The following is a 17,500-nucleotide window of genomic DNA, read 5'->3' on the forward strand; positions in this document are numbered from 1 at the left end:
TAAAATTCGATGATATGGTCTTTCAATATAGTGAAGTAGATCCATATATATATATATATATATATATATATATATATATATATATATATATATATATTAAAAGATATATACACACACACACACACACACACACACACACACACACACACACACACACACACACACATATATATATATATATATTATATGCCATGTGTTGCAGTATGTTGATGTCAGTCAGCAATGTGTTTCTAATGTTGCACATCACTCAGGCGTAAGATAAGTTATACATGACTGCAAATTAATTTAGCAGTTTACATATTCGCATCTGGTGTGGAAAATGTTTTTTTTTTTTTCCATGCAGTGATTTTTGTCATATATGAACTTATCTGGTGAGATAGTAGATGAAAATAAGATGCTAAACACTGTTCTTACACTGTTAAACATGGGTTTATATCATTTTATTGAAAGCGTTTTCATTGAACCCCATTCATTGAACTACTTTTCAGCAAAAAATCAAATCAGCAAAACTTTTACCCATGGTAAAAAGCTACTTGGCCACCAGAGCAATCATAACAAAAACTACATAATTTTAAACAAACCAATGTGGGGGCTTCACCCCCCCAACAACCATGAACAACCAGAACAGTACAGGTATAGTCAGTACCCCCCACACCCCTCTAATTACATATACCAACTCCGAGATCACACTATATTGAGGAAAAGGGCAAATGTGTAACAATGGTCATCTATATCCTTTCCCTGGGAAAAAGTTTCGCTGACTTAACGGTTCGCTGAAAAGTGGTTCAATTAATTGGGTTCCATGAAAGGGCATACGGCGAAGAAAGTTTTCGATAAACTGATATAGACCCATTAAACACTGCATAAATGAAGATTACACTACCTCTGTACAGACTAACCAAAACCTCTCCAGCTGCTACAGCAAAGAGCAACAGCAAATTTTCAGGACTGATTTTATAAGTAATGGTGGTATACCTTTTTTACATAACATAATGAAAGGTTTTATATTTCTTTAAGTCCCAAGGTAAGATGCAGAGAAACTTTTCACAGACCTCTAAAATGACCCTGCTTTGGAAGTATATTTCCAGTTTTCAGGACTGATTTACCTTTTGGTAAGTCAAATAACACACTTTTAAATGAGCATCTATTACATATATTTGGCAATTAATTTTATATATCTTAATGGTATATTTGAAAGTAAGTTCTGATCAAATGTCAGTTTCTGATTTTCTGAATGACTAGTTATCTTATACATGGAATTCAAATATTCGGTCAAACATCAAATTATACTTTGCATTGGTATTTTAATGAAACACAATATTCTAACAATTTATCTACATTTTGCTTGATTCATATTGTGCAAGTGCACTTTCAGCTGTACACTTTTGCACACCATGCAGTCTTTTCACATCTTCATTGACAATAAATAAATTGCCTAGTTTTATTCTACCATATGTCTACAGCAGTTGCCGTTTATGTTTCTGTATTTTACACTCAAGTAAAATGATTTATCTTGCCAGAGTATTTATACAAATGGCCAAGCACAGGACATTTTATTGGCTAATGCTCATAACAACCACTTCATGAATGCACTTAATATATATGCCTCTCATGATTCATTTATATGTCATGCACATGATGTTCCTATTTTGAAGGTATGTCTCTATTTTCAGGCTTGATTTTCCCCCTACACACAATTGCCTGAATCTGTCTTCATCACATGAGACTTTTAAAGCTGTTTAGCTGTCTAGTACACAGAAAACAATGCTATATGACCAACATACTAGTGGCATCAGTGATTTGAAGAAACAGGACACACATCTTGCATCCCCAGTTTGTTGAAGACTACACATTTTACATTGTCTGATTGATGCATGCATGTATTTTTCCATTATTTTTATCGCTGTCTTTTTAAATGCGTTTCTTGAGTTGCATCCCGAATTCCTACCGGAAGCTGGAAGAGTTATTTGCTATTTGTTTTCAAATTTTATGCTAATTAAATGTTCAGATTTTTGGCTGGATGTACTAACTTTTCAAGGGCCTTTGCCCATATTTTCAGTGACTACAGGTTGAGAGGTATGCCTTTTCAGAATCCATGAAAATAAAAATATGTGAAAAAATGTTGAAAGCATAAAGGGTGAAAATTCTGAAATTAAGTTAGACACATTCACAAGGCGAAGCAAAGTTAGTAGACTGGTGAATGTTTGTGGAAAAGAAAGCAATGCACCCTGTAATCTAAGATACAGTAATTCGTCTGAGAATGCAGGCAGTAGAATTTCATCTACTGGTAATATAGCAGATTCCTAGGATAATGAAATTCTTAGATGAAACTGAAGGAAAAACAATTTTTAAGTAGATGCTTTACCATGTTCTGCTCCCATCCATTAATAAATTCTAAAATGTTTACTATATTTTATGTGTCATATAGCATAGGCAGACTCTAAGCTTTATTAAATGCTTACTTGTATTCACCGCAGCTGCTGTTCAAAAGTGTTTGAGTCTGACAGAAAAGATCTGCACTAGCTCCTGTGATGTGGTTCTCTAGTAGGAAAGACTTTAAAGTATTTGTTTTCATTTCATTTACAATTAGCACTTCATGTCAACAAATAATAAAGCATGCAGTATTAAAAGAAGCTAAGTGTGGAGTACCTTGTTGTTCCATAACAGTGTATTAATATCCGCAGGACTTACTTAGAGGATGAACTGGCCAAGGCACGTCTGAAACCAACACTACGGAAAGATATGTATCAGAAGATGAAGAAAGTAGATTCCAGTGCCCCTACTGCAGAAGAACATGCCCAGGAAGCTGTGACCAAACCCCGGTACATGCAGTGGAGGGAGACCATTAGCTCCACAGCAACACTAGGCTTCAGGATAGAAGGGATAACAGTAAGTATGATCATGCCTAAAATCATGGCATTTTACTAAAGGTGCAATGGTTTCAGTCTGGATTCCAGATGTGTGTTAGCATTGTTATGGTCATTACATGCAGCCACAGATAACAGTCCCCAGTATGTATATTTAGACCAGCCTGAATACACACCTGTATCTACACTTTCCCAAAAATAAATATGTCTTCCTTTAGCATATTATTTACTTTTCAGTGTACTTTACTATGTTACAACTCATTTTAGTACAGTAATTAAGTCTCTTTCTTCATTAAAAAAATGCCTGGAGTAATTTAATTACTGCATACTAATTCAAATGTCATCCTGATAATAATAAAACCTGCACGCACTTCAAAAAGAAACTAAAGAGGCTGGTGAACAGGACTGGGCTAGATAGCTTGCTGTTTACAGCAGGCCTTCTCATTGTTGTTTACCAAGATTTAATGTGTGACTTGTGTATCATTTGGGTTTTTTTATTTATTGATTGATTGATTGAGTTATTAACATTTAATTACCAGGAAAGTCTGACTGGGTAGAAACTCATTTTCTGCTGAGGCCCAGGGAGAAAAGCTTCAAAGTATTACAAAACATTTTAAGAACAATAATGTCACAGTCTTTAAAAATAATACAAAAATTAAGTACAGTTTAAATAATTATACCAAATTAGACATAATACTGCGCTGGTGGTGCTGCAATAGCGTTGTCGCCTCACAGTAAGATGTCCTGTTCGATTCTCAGCTAGAGCGTCTTCTGTGTGGAGGCATGCGTGAATGGGCGTACCTTCGTTGAAGGTTGTGCGTCAGAGCTGGCAACTCGGCACGTAAAAATCTACTGCCAATCATTAGCGGACCGGAGTTCCGCTGTGGCAACCCCTAACCGGGAAAAGCCAAAAGACACAACAACAACCAAATTAGACATAATATGAAAACATTGCTTGAGAATAAATACAAGTTATATGACAACGATTTAATAGTTAGGGAAATTTAAGCCAGTTTATAGAGAAATTAAAGGTAAGTTAGTGTAATACAGCCAGGAATTACAATACAAAGTGAGAAAAAAAAGCAGGCTTATTTTATATTTAGAGAGAAAGCTGGGGAGAGAAATTGATAGAAGTAAGGAAGTGAGTGAAGAAGGGAGAAGAATAAGGAAATGTAAGGTTTAGACAGGTATTTACTGGAACACAATGACTGACTGGGAACATAGTTGTATAGAATGTAATTTAGTTATGGACAAGCAGACAGAGTCTGTATAATTTTATAAGTGGTAAAAGCTGTGTATATGTTAGTTGATGGGGTAGTTCAAACCAATTTAGGATTTTTAGTACTATACACTGGTGGGTTCTGATAGGGGTATTTTCTGAAAAATGATTAACTTTGTTATAGCATTGTTCAAATTTTGAAATTGTAATGACTGAAGGTTAGTAAGGATGGAAGCACCGTAAAGAAGTGTGGGGAGGAGGAAAGTACTGGCAAGTGAAGCTTTACGTGCATCAGTCAGAAAGTTTTGGTTCTATAAAGCATCCCTAGTTTTTGATGAGTTTTTCTTACACAATTTAGTATACGCAGGTCAAATTTAAGATTGTCATCCACTATCACCCCTAATAATTTGCTATGAGAAGTGACTTCAGTGATTGTATTATCAAGAGAGGACTTTAAATTTTGTATTTTGTTTTTTCATGGGAAAGGGATTTGGGGAAAAAAGTAGCAGTTTGTTTCTTTAAGGTTGAGCATGAGTTCTGAGTTATGAAGCCATGTTTCAGTTGCTGTTAATGATTCTTGAGTAATTTTTTGGAGGCATGCCAAGTTTTCAGACATACAAATGAGTGTGGAGTCATCTGCATATTGTATTACGGGGGCCTGTTGTGTGAATGTGTGTGGCGTGTTGGTGACAATTTTAAAGAGGAGAGGACTAAGGGTAGAGCCTTGTGGTATACCAGTGGTGACTGGAAGGTATGGAAAGAGGATGGAGTGCCATTTTATTGACTGATACCTATTGGATGGTAGCATACCTCTCAACCATACAGATTTTCACAGAATGTCCAGATTTTTTGCTCATATTTTTGGTCTGTTCCTCATAAAATTTGTGTTTTTCTGGCAAATAACTGGGATAATCTGAGGACTGACATCACTAAATAATGACACACATTTCAGCTTCAGACTTCAAATCCTTCAGAACATCTATGTTAAAACAAACCCTGTTACTCTAGCAACTTTCTAAATTTATAAGAGCAATATTTAAAATATGTCCCTATTTCTGGGCCTTTGTCCCCCCCCCCCCATTTTGTCAAACTTTGTCTAGATTTGTTGCACTGACAGGTTGAGAGACATGGATGGTAGCTTTTGAACTATAGAAGGGAGGGCTAAGACAGACCTAATGAGAACATTTTAAGTTGAAGTTTGCTATTATAAATTGTGTTAAAGGCTTTAAGCAAGTCTAGAAATAAGGAGGAGACTAGTTTGCTGTTGTCTCTATCTTTATTGACAGTATCTATATATGTTAGAAGTGCAGTGTTAGTACTATGGGAAGGATGGATGCCATGTTGGGTGGGGATGCTTTTGCTAAGTAAATAATGAACACAGATATGAAGCAGTTTGCTGCAGCTGATAGACTTTACTATTGTAACTGTGACACAGTACTGGAAACCACGATGCAATGCAACCATATTTATATCCTAGTATTTTGCTAGAAAAGGCACAAATAATGTAAAGATATTCCATCATATGCTACATCCTTTCGCTTTCAGAAAATGGTATCACATCATTTTAATTTTAGTTTGATGCAATGGACTTTCCATAGAAGTGTCATTATATTGTATCTTAATAGCATGTTGTTTTTCATACTGATTTACTAGAAGCATAATGCATAAATGCTTAACATTTCAGTAGACATTCTAAACCACCACTGTAATCAACTGACATTGTACCAGGTCTTACATATCTGTAATTTTAACATTTGTTGACACAGTCATGTCAGCCATACTTACAGCTGAAGATGGATGTAGACCACTAGGAAACCCATGGCTTGTCACGTACTAATAAACCAAGTTTCAAAACTTACTATAAGAAGATTGTCGGGTTCCTGCAGTTAGTGTTTCAATACATTACGTTTTTTGGTATTTCCCTTATTGTTTGCCAAAGTAAGAGTGAGACGGTGTTGTAGTCCTTTTTTCCTTTTCTCCAAGTTTGTGTGACCTCAGACTTTGAGTGGGCTTACTCTGTCATCAGTGGGTGCAGGGGAGCTTTATCCTTTTGGGAAGTGCTGTGTGACATTTTGTGTTACTGATATGGGCATGAGATGTAGTGGTAGTGTAGACCTTTAAAATGGTATTAATTATGTGTTGATTAAAATGGCATGAGATTAGTCATAGTAAACTTGAACCATCATTATGATGTGACAGGTCAATAACTCAGTTTTTTGACATTTCTTCTTGCTTAACATCTTCTCAGAAAGATATCTGTTTAGACTTGAGCCTGATGTCTTCTATTCTTTCTGAGCACTTAGCTGTCTGCCATTTTGAATAAAAATGATCTAGCACAGTCATGCTTTGAAATTACTCTATGCTGCCAAAGCAAAGCTTGATGAATTCTGACATTCTAGAAAGAGCAGTGGAAATTCCTAACTCTCTTGGAGAAAGTACAGATAGTCAGTATTAATCTTTCTTTGGGTGTCCTTTAGAGTTGGTTGTTGACTTAATAGCACTAATTAAGTCAATAACAATAAATTAAATAAATACATACTAATAATAATCTTGCATTTACAATTCTTCACCGTGAAAGTATATGTTGTCACTCTATTCAGCAAATGAAACAGTCTCCTGTTGTGTGTTCTGTAGTACTCCAAGTGAGGAAAGAATCAAAATATCTACTACTATTAGACCCTTCAATTACAGCTTTCACAAACACTTCTGGCAGCTGCATTGGAAGCTTGTATGTTCAAAATTACCTTCATGGACTCTCATGGCGGTTTCCTAGTTGAAAAGAAAAATTGCTTTTGGGGAAAATCATGTATCTGACTATCCAGAGACTCCTTGTTTGCCCAGTGGCAGTGACAACCACAAGAAATGCAGCAGAGGGGGTCCTGCATTCAATCTCCAGACAGTTGTCAGACCTTTCCTTTCCTGTTGAGTTCTGATGAAATACTAGATGCCAATCTAATATCTTTTGCCTCTTAACAGGCAAATTAGATGTACACAGGTTGGTGGTCTTTTCTTTTAATTTGCCTTGCTAAAGACATTAACACCTAGTACATAGAAGGGTTTGCATTTGGAATGATGGTGAATTCTCCTTTGGCAGTGCAAATTAGAGATCAAGTCTTGGGGAATCTATGTATATATCATATTAAGTTCGGCAATAGAAACCAATATGTTCACCCAGTTTTGCTGTCTACGAAGTTCCTTCACAGTTTTAGGCTGTACTGCTTTTAATGCTACTGAAAGCTTCCTTGGAATATGCACATTTGTTGAAGTGGTAGGATCAATCTGTATATGATGTAGGTTAGGCAACCACCCAAGATCAACAAGTACATTTCATGAGTTCGTTCACTGTGACAAATCTTTGGCAAGTCAAATAACCTACTTTTAAATAAGCATCTATTGCATATATTTGGAAATTAGTTTTATATATCTTAATGGTATATTTGAAAGCAAGTTCTGATCAAATGCCTGTCTGATTGTCTGAATAACTAATTATCTTGTGTATGGAATTTGATCAGCCATCAAATTATCCTTTGCTATGGTATCTAAATTAAACACAATATTTGGGGTCTACGTTATTTCATCGAAACTCCAACTCCGGGAATACCTATTCATCAGCCCCTATTCAGTGAACTGCCCTTTTATTGAATGCACAAATCAGTGAATGTTTTCTCAGATAACTAATTTAGTAGGCCAACATACCAAGCGATACATACCACAGTATAACAAACTCACCAAAGTGGGATCTATGCCCACCACACCCCTTACTTATATATACCAACTCTGAGACAGCACTACAATGGGGAAAAGGGCAAATTTCTACATGTTGGCCAATAACTCAGTGTCCTGGGAAAAGAGATGTAAATGTACAATAAAAGGATGTTTGCTGAATAAGGGTTGATGAATAGGTATTCGAAGAACTGGAGTTTTGATGAATTAATATAGACTCGAATATTCTAACCATTTATCCTCAGTTGTTTTGTTTATATTTTGCATGATTCATTTTGCCCAAGTGCATTTTCAGTTTCACACTTTTGTACACCATGCAGTCTTTTCACATCTTCATTGTCAATTCATAAATTGTACAGTTTTATTCTACCATATGCCTTCCTCAGTTGCTATTTATTTTTCTGCATTTTACACTCTTAAGTAAAATGATTTATTTTGCCAGAGTACATATACAACTGACCAAACACAGGACATTTTATTGGTTAATACTCATAACAAATACTTCATGAATGCACTTCATATCTTTGCTTCTCATGATTCATTTATATGTCTTTGTGTCAGAGTTTCTCTCTTTTTCATGCAAATCTTTACACACTCCTCAATTTTTGTTGTGTTTAAATTGACTCAAAGTAATTTCACTAGACATACATACATCTATGACTTTTTTATTGTTACATCTACTTCTCATAACAACCTTCTCCAACATAATCATTAGGTATGCCACTCAGAATTCTGTATTATACAAGTGAAACATGTAACTCACCAGCTTACAGTACTTTACTTTGCTCTTTAAATTATTAACACGTGTATACATAGTTTCCATAGGTTCTCGTGTTATTATAAATAGTATGGTAAATGTGTGGCATATTTATTTTTATCCTGGCTCCCAAAAGTCCTGGAAATTCTGTTTTATTATAGCAGTGCTGACTTCTATTCCATGGCTGACCTGAAGAAGTCTAGAAGGACGAAAGCGATCTTTGTTAACAATAGGTTATGAAAATAGAAACTGATTTTTACATGCAAAATGTATATGTATATATTTGTATATAATTTTTGATCGCAAAATGAACTAAGGTTGATATATTTCCAGCCATGTAGTATATTGCCTTGGATAAAATCACAGACTTAATAATCTACTTAATAATTTGGTTAAATAAGATATACCATTAAAGTACATTAGGGCTATATATTATTATGACAGCTACTAGGTAGGGCAGGACCAGCTTGAATGTCACACTGATGGGGGAAGGGATGTGAATTTAACATGTGTACCAATAACACTTTGTTTTACAGCACAATAAACCACTCCCATGCCTGATAAAAAGCATATATATATTTAGAAAGCTTGTGAGGAAATTATTACTCTATTTTTGTTTTACTTGGATCGTTTGTCTGTGTACTTAATAAAGGATTTTTGACTGGAAACAGACAGCCTACCTTGCTTGGATTACTTTCGAATACTTAGTAATGCTGTAGAATTATATATTTTCTATTATTACTTTTTGACTTGACGAGTTTACGTTCGCTACTTCTACTACTATTGTCTGATCTGATTAATATACAGTGATTAACTAGAAATATATGGACTGAAAATCTTCCACACAGAGAAGTTTCTTACACTGTTAAGTTAGAAAACTGGAAGCACATACTTTACAGCAGTAGATCTTTCATGAAGCCTTGATACATGATTATCAATCATTACCTCTTGACTCGTTGCATGTTTCCTTAATGTAAACTACAAAATTTCTTCTGAGTCAAAGGCACCACACCCTATCATAGTGCTCAATGACAAATAAACACCCTAACCATACTTGTGAACATAACTTTACACCTTAATCCTAATCCCAACCCAAACTCCAGAGCTGAAGTAGTTAACTTAATTTTATCTGCAACCTGTGGGTATACGGATCCGTATCGGATCCGAGCCGGTAACTTTTTTCTAGCATCAGCTCCAAGCTCCGAGCTCCTCCCCTTACCCATAATGCTCTACCATCTCCTATCTTCCCTCAGATCTCGTTTGCCACGCCAGTAGTGTGCATCGTGGTCTCCTTTGCTCTGAGCTATAAAGGGATTGTAAGTGGAAAATTTGTCTTATATAGTGTGTTTGTGTAGGATTCCCCTTCCTCCCCTACTGTAGTAGCGCGTTGGTCGTTAGTGTAAAAAAAAAAAAAAAAAGGTTTTGTTGGTAGTAGAGTAGTTTCAGGCCTGCCCATCCCCTACTTGTGTGTGTGTTTTTTTTGTGGGAAGGTAGTTTCCTTACCTTTGAACGCAGGACTATGGCTGATCAGCCAAAGCCTGTATTCAAAAAATGTACAGAGTGTGGCCATAAGCTTTCTCCTGCTGATGGTCACACTCTGTGTGTGATATGTCTAGGAGTAGCACATCTATCCACCCAGTGTGCTATTTGTTCAGGCTTCAACCCCAGGGCCCTTAGGGATCATAAGGCCAAGCTAGTCACCAAAGACCTTCTCCCAGTGGCCATGCTGGATTCTGCCTCAGCCTCGGTCTCTGGTACACCCCCCAGACAGGGACTCAACCTCCCGCTTTGTCTGGTGATGGGTCCTCTAAGGACAGATCTTCGGTCAGAGAGGCTGACAAAGATAAAGAGAAGGAAAAGGAAAAATGCAGAGAAGAAAGGGAGAAAAAGAAAGACAGGCATCACAAGAGATCCCCAGACAGGGAGCTCTTTCTCAGCCCTCCATCCAAGTCCAAGAGGCCTGTTTCTCCTCGGCTCTGGTCTCCACGTTTCTCACCAGAGACATTGGAACTTTCAGACCTGAGGCCCTCCACCCCCCTGCGCAGACCAGCCAGATCCGAGTCGGTGGCCTCTTTGAGGTCGACTCGGAGCCTACTGGCAATGGATATGGACAGGATGATGGGAAGATTTCTTCAGACACGAATTCAGATGGGAATCTTGCCAGGTCCCTCTCCCTATGGATGGGCGACCTCCATGCCTCTTTTCTGCCCCATCTCTCCTTCCCTGATCCGTGCTTCGACTTCAGGGCCTTTGGATCCAAGGTTCTTCGGAGCTGGTAACTCGGCGCCGACAGTTCCTCCAACCTCGAGTCCGGCTGTTACCTTGAGTTCCTCAGATCCGACCTGCCCGGATCTGAGTGACTCTCAGAGCCGTGGACAGAGAGTCGGACCCAGGGGAATGGGTTCTTTGGCTCTGACCTTTTCGGACCCAATCCGTTCCCTAGGACCTCAGACTACCCTGTCATCGGCCCTGGTCCCCGCTTTGGATCTGGGAAGGATGTCTCCTTCGGCCTTTGAAGTGGTGGAGAGGGTTCTCTCCCAGGGATTGAGACCCCAGCCCATTCCCTCGGATACCACCCAGGCCCCCCTGGATTTGGTGATGACTCCCTTCATCCTGTCTCAGGGACAGCCCGTGCCAGAGGATCCCCAGGTCATTTTCCCCGAGGAAATCCCTGCAGCTCATGGATCCCCTTCTGAAAGTCCCAATGAAGAGGGCCACCACAAGCGCAAGTGCAAAAGGAGGCACCTGGACTCCCCCGAGTCCCTCACCACTGACACCGACGTAGATGAAGGAGAAGGTTCCCCCAGGTCACCTCCTGAAGATGTCTCCTTTGGAAAAATTATGGAAATCCTGTGCCAGAGGGAAGGTTGGTCAGCCCCAAAACCTTCTGGGGATGAGTCAGTGTTCCTGGAGGCCTTTGGCATGGGCCCATCTACTTCCTGGGTGTCCCCACCAGCAGAACCCTTGGTGGACCTCATCACCACGAGGGCATGGAAGGAGCCCGACACCGTAGAGCCCATCCCCAAACATCCTGACAAGGTCTTATCTCCTCCTTCGGATAGACAACCCTGGTCAAAAGGAGCCCCAGTTGATGCTATGTTGGTTGCAGCGGTCACAAGGAAGGAACTAGCACAGGAGAGTTCCTTAGTCCACCCTCCAGACAAGGAGTCCAGGTCGGTGGATAGGTTTGGGAAGCGTGTATACTCTTCAGCGACTTTTTCTATCTGTGCACTGAATTATTTGGCACATGTAATTCGACTTCATCGAGACCTTGCTTCGGAATTTGCTGAGTCGCCCCCAGTCTTTATTGCCACAGGACAAACAGCTGTTTTTGGCGAAAATGTCTACTCTGAAATCGGTCTCGAATAAATCTATGCGGCTACTTTCTCACACCACAGAAGGAACAGCTAGAGTGGCTGGGACAGGCATAGCCATGAGGCGTCATGCCTGGCTCAGATTGTGTCAGTTCACGGACCCTTTCAAGGTGTCATTTATCAACGCTCCCTACGACGGCTCTTCCCTTTTTGGGAAGACAGTACGTGACACACTGGTCCAGAGTGAAAAGGACGGGAAGACTTTGTCTGCTGTCGGAGTCCGCTTCTCAAACCTTCAGCAGTCCTTCTCTAGGAATCAGAGAGGGCAGAAGAAGATGTGGTTCTGAAAATCTCAGTTTTCCCGGGATTCTCAGGACAGCTATTCCCCCAGAGGGAGAGGGGGACAAGATCGACGCCGACCCAGAGGTAGAGGGGGTCCCAGGAATTTCGGGTCTAGGGAACCCTTTTCTGATAGACCTGGTCAGCAGCCCTGAGGGGTTGCCTGACTGTCCTACTCTGGAGGCAGTCGGGGGGCGATTGTCTTTACACCCAGCGGCATGGGAGTCCATTACGATAGATCGCTGGGTTCTTCAGATAATATCCAGAGGTTACTCTATTCCTTTCATTGCCCCTCCAAACATTACAAGACACCTTCCGGATGTCCACCCACTCACAGGGAGGCCACAGCTCTAGAGGTTTCAAAGCTGCTTATCAAATGAGCCATCGAAAAGGTTCCCCCCGACCAGTCTAGATTAGGTGTCTACTCAAGGTTCTTTTTGGTGCCAAAAAAGATGGGGGACCTCAGGCCCATACTAGACCTGTCCACATTAAACCTGTCGGTAGCAAAACAGAAATTCCGGATGGTCACTCTACAGTTCATTCTACCTTATCTCCGGGAGTGCAACTGGATGTGCTCATTAGAACCTCAGGATGCTTACTACCACATCAAAATACACAGAAGCTCCAGGAGGTTTCTGCACTTCCGGCTGGGAGCCAGTCACTTTCAGTTCAGAGCCCTACCCTTTGGTCTCACCACAGCCCCCAGGGTGTTCACCAAGGTAATGGCAGTTGTAGTGGCCCACCTGAGGCTTCAGGGTATTCAGGTGTTTCCTTACCTGGACGACTGGCTCTTCGCTGCGCACAACAAGCATCACTTGTGTCTGGCCCGAGATTATTTAATTCGATTAGCAGACTCACTGGGAATTGCAGTCAATGTTCACAAATCCCATTTGCAACCAGTACAAATTCTAGACTTCATTGGGGCACGGTTAGACACTTTGCAGATGAAGGTATTCCTAACTCCAGACTGGATTCTACATCTCAGGGGCCACATAGCTCAGATAGCGAACTCCCAGTCTTCAAAGGCGAGCGAGGTTCTCCGGGCTCTGGGCTCCATGGCTGCCACCATATCTATTCTCTCGTATGCATGTCTTCACATGCGGGGGTTCTTCAATGGACTCTGGCAGTCCAGTGGTCCTGGCTAGACCTACCCATGGAATTTCAGATCAAGATCAGCCACGTCTGCGGGACATCCCTTCTTTGGTGGTTAACATCACCGGAGATATGAACAGGACGTCCATTTGCATCAACCCCAGTCCAAACCACAGTGACCACGGATGCCTCCCAACTCGGGTGGGGGGGGACACTGTTTGGGAAGGACAGTCCAAGGCACGTGGTTCCAAACAGGGACCAATTTGCACATAAATGTCCTGGAGATGAGGGCAGTGCTTTTAGCATTGGAAGCCTTTCACACAGTCCTCCCTCTCGGATTGATTGCAATTCAGTCAGACAACATGTCGGTCGTCTGGTATATCAACAAGCAGGGGGAACCAGATCCTACCCGCTATGTCGCAAGGCCATGAGAGTGTGGGAATGGGCAATTTCCACCGGTCGGTGTCTGATAGCAATGCACATCCCAGGGCGCTCTAACATTTTAGCGGACAGATTGAGTCGGGCCATTCTGATGCCCTATGAGTGGTCTCTGAAACTGTCAGTAGCGGAGGAGATTTTCCTGGCATGGGGTCAGCCTTGCTGCGATCTCTTCGCATCTCCTTCCAATGCGAAGTGCAGCGAGTTCTTTGCTCTGATTCCCTCACCAGGGGAAGTCCCCAGAGATGTTCTAGTCCATGCTTGGCCTCCCGGGCTTCTGTATGCTTATCCTCCTTTGCCACTCATTCCGAAGTTTCATCAGAAAGCTTGCCGACTATGGTGCAAAGTGATCCTCATTGTCCCGTTCTGGCCTTGTCAGGTTTGGTTCCCATTCCTTTGGTCTCATCTATTAGCTCCCCCATGGGTTCTGGATCCCTGCCGGGATCTAATTTCCCATCTGTCAGGGACACATCCAGCCGATCTGGGCAGCCTCAAGCTTACAGCTTGGTTGCTCCATTTCCGTTAATGGCTAGGACTCCCGGTCTTTCATTCCAGGTCAAATCGATTCTAGTGGCCTCTCTTAAAGATTCCACTAGAAAACTATATTGTAGTAAATGGAAGCGCTTTTCCATTTGGGCTTCACAGAGAGAAATACATCCCTTTACAGCTCCTGTTCCAGCGGTGTTGGACTTCCTCTCTAGTATTTTTCAGCAAGGAGCTAGTTCCTCCACAGTGAAAGTACAATTGGCAGCCATTTCCAGTTTTCACGTTGGCATAGACAACATGGCCTTAGCCTCCTCTAGGCTGTGTAAGGCTTTTCTCAAAGGTACTTTTCTGCTACGGCCCCCTGTCAAGGATTCTGTACCTCCTTGGGACCTTACTTTTGTTTTACAAGCATTAGTTGCCCCTCCTTTCGAACCCGCAGCATCTGTGGACTTAACATTTTTGTCCTGGAAGACAGCTTTCCTAGTAGCCATCACTTCGGCTAGGAGAGTTTCTGAGCTTCAAGCTTTGTCTGCCGTGCCTCCTTATTTGGTCTTCCGTAAGGATAGGGTTTTCCTCTGTACTAACCCTTCCTTCTTACCTAAAGTGGCATCTGAAGCGAGCATAAACCAGTCCATTAATCTGCCCGTTTTCTTTCCCAACTTTCAAAATAAAGGCGAGTACAAGCTCCATTTGTTGGATATTCACAGACAACTTCACTTTTATCTTCATAGAACGAAATCTTTCCGCAAGACTGACCAATTGTTTTTTTTTTTCCCAAAGCATTCATGGGAAAAGCTATTTCTAAAGTTTCTTTAGCCAGATGGATCACTCTTTGTATCTCACATGCTTACAAAGCAAAAGGTTTATTACCTCCTGGTGTAGTTAAGGCTCACTCTACCAGGTCCATGACGACTTCTGCTGCTTTTTGGTCCAGGGTACTTTTGGACGATATTTGTGCAGCAGCAACATGGGCCAATTCACATACCTTCATTTCTCATTACAAATTGGATCTGATTTTGAGGGGTAGAGCATCCTTTGGCTCTGTGGTGCTCAGGAATATCCTTCCATAAGGGCCTCCCAGGATGGGAGTGGCTGGGGACTCTGTCCCACAGGTTTCAGATAAAATGAAGTTAACTACTTCAGATAAAGAAGTTATGTACTCACCATAACGTTCCATCTGAATAGTTATACTTCATTTTTCTGCAACATTCCCTCCCTCTATTCCCCCGGACCTTGTCCTGTTTTCAGGTTGGTTATTGGGTTGAGTTGCATATATTTTGTTAGTTGCAGCAAACTCATTCTGAGGGAAGGTAGGAGATGGTAGGGCATTATGGGTAAGGGGAGGAGCTCGGAGCTTGGAGCTGATGCTAGAAAAAAGTTGCCGGCGCTGATCCGATACGGATCCATATACCCACAGGTTGCAGAAAAATGAAGTATAACTACTCAGATGGAACGTTATGGTGAGTACATCACTTCTTTTTTTAATCCTAAAGTCATTGATTTGTGCAGGTATTGTGCCAATAACATTTGTTCAACTAGATTTTCCTTCTTTGTGACATTTGCATAAATCAAATTCAGACAAAATAATTTGACCAAAGTAGTTTCAAACCAGCTTCTTCAAGACTCTTTTCTTCTTTCACATTATCTACCAGATCCAGAGTTTCATACTTCTAATATTTCTTACCCTATTCTTAAACTGATTAGTCACTTTTTCAGGTTTTTAAGATTTCATTGTATATAATTAAAAAAACAGCTTTATTGTATTGTGTATTAACAGTTTTCCAAAATATGGTTGTTATATTGCAATTTTGCCATTTTCCGTTTTTTTAATATAGTTGTACCAGTTGCAGTAAAGAAAACACATGCTAAGAAATACCTACTGTTGGAAGCTTATACATATAAGGAACAGCACACCCATTTCTCAGGGGAATAGCGCAAGTCAAGGCATGTCAAGTGTAATTTCATTGTATAGTGTGCCTTTAAAGGAATTACATAGCTAAAATCAACCACAACTCACTGTTCTTAAGTGTAGTACAAAACAGCTCATTAAAACCATGCTACCATTCATCTTTAGGACTGGGATAACTACCATGAAGCATTTTATGGACATTCAATGATTTACAGAGCTGAGTGCATTACCTCTGTAATGTGACAGCACAACAGTTCTAGCTGTTGGTAGACTGATGGTTCAAGCTGTTCGATCACATGGTAGTTATCAACTGCTTTTGTCTCCGTCCCTTCTGATAGGTGCATGCATGTCTCAGCATACCTTGCGGCATACAGCAAGTATGCCATATCACACTATATAGATCATGCCCTTAGTCAAGTAATCCACTGTACAGCTAATGTAAATTTCACTCTAGGAATCCTGTAAATGGTTTGGATTGTCACTTTGCTTTAAGAGCACTGTAGAGTGACACAGCATGTCTTTGCCATTGCTAAGTATCACAATGTGCAAGCCATTGGGTTGTTTGCATGCAGCCAGTTGTTGTGGTCCTGTGCATCTGCATTTCATTTTCCTACTCTGGGACTTTCAGAATATAATCTTTCTGCAGGCAGTAACACGCAAGATGTAAACTGATTTACAAAGAAAACAAGTCCTAGAAATACTACAAGCAGCAAGAATCATATATGGTGTTTTGTCATATACTTACAAGTATATGGAAACCAGCAGGTTCATAGTGCTGAAAGTCATGCCTGTCATTGACAAGATTATGAGGCTATTAGTATCAGCTGAGTACACACCACATTGATATGTTTGGTGTACCTCTCTCTGGTCAGTACACGGTACATCATATGTGTACTGTCAACCAAATCAATTACCAGCTGGAAGAATGTGTGTGTGTGTGTGTGATCTTGTAAGGCAGGGTGCACTTAAAGGGATACTGTATACTCTGTCTAGATATAGACCCATGAGCATTTAGTCCAAATTTACTACAGAGATGTCACAGAATGATACAAATAACTGACACACAGGGTGCTTAAACAATGGCATGACATGTCAAAGCTATATGTCAGATGAGTCTCTACATCCTGGAGTGCTGGCAATATGGAGAAGCACAGCAGCCTCAGTGTTCTGCTGAACAGTACAGGCAAGAATAGAATACATCTGCAATGTACAGCACAGGAGCCTGTGTATCCTACAGTGTGGTAGCATTTGGAGACAAGGGGAGTTGGAACATGGTCGGCATAAGGCACACAGGACAGTGACCTGTGTGTTCTGCATTGCAGTAAAGTTTGAAGACATAGGGAGATGGGACACTAT

General features: G+C 40.6%; 1 protein-coding gene across 3 annotated transcripts in view; it reads left to right on the plus strand.

Annotated features, from left to right (window-relative positions):
- Positions 1 to 17,500, plus strand: part of LOC122805554 (inositol-trisphosphate 3-kinase B-like) — an 835,875-nt gene that overhangs the window by 718,612 nt on the left and 99,763 nt on the right. For all 3 annotated transcript variants that reach the window (XM_044075769.1, XM_044075770.1, XM_044075771.1), the window contains one exon: positions 2,685 to 2,889. In XM_044075769.1, the coding sequence (XP_043931704.1) occupies positions 2,685 to 2,889 (205 nt within the window). The remainder of the gene's footprint in view (positions 1 to 2,684; positions 2,890 to 17,500) is intronic.

The sequence above is a fragment of the Protopterus annectens genome, chromosome 6.part1 (assembly GCF_019279795.1).
Source record: "Protopterus annectens isolate FY-2018-M chromosome 6.part1, PAN1.0, whole genome shotgun sequence".
Classification (NCBI taxonomy): Eukaryota; Metazoa; Chordata; order Ceratodontiformes; family Protopteridae; genus Protopterus; species Protopterus annectens.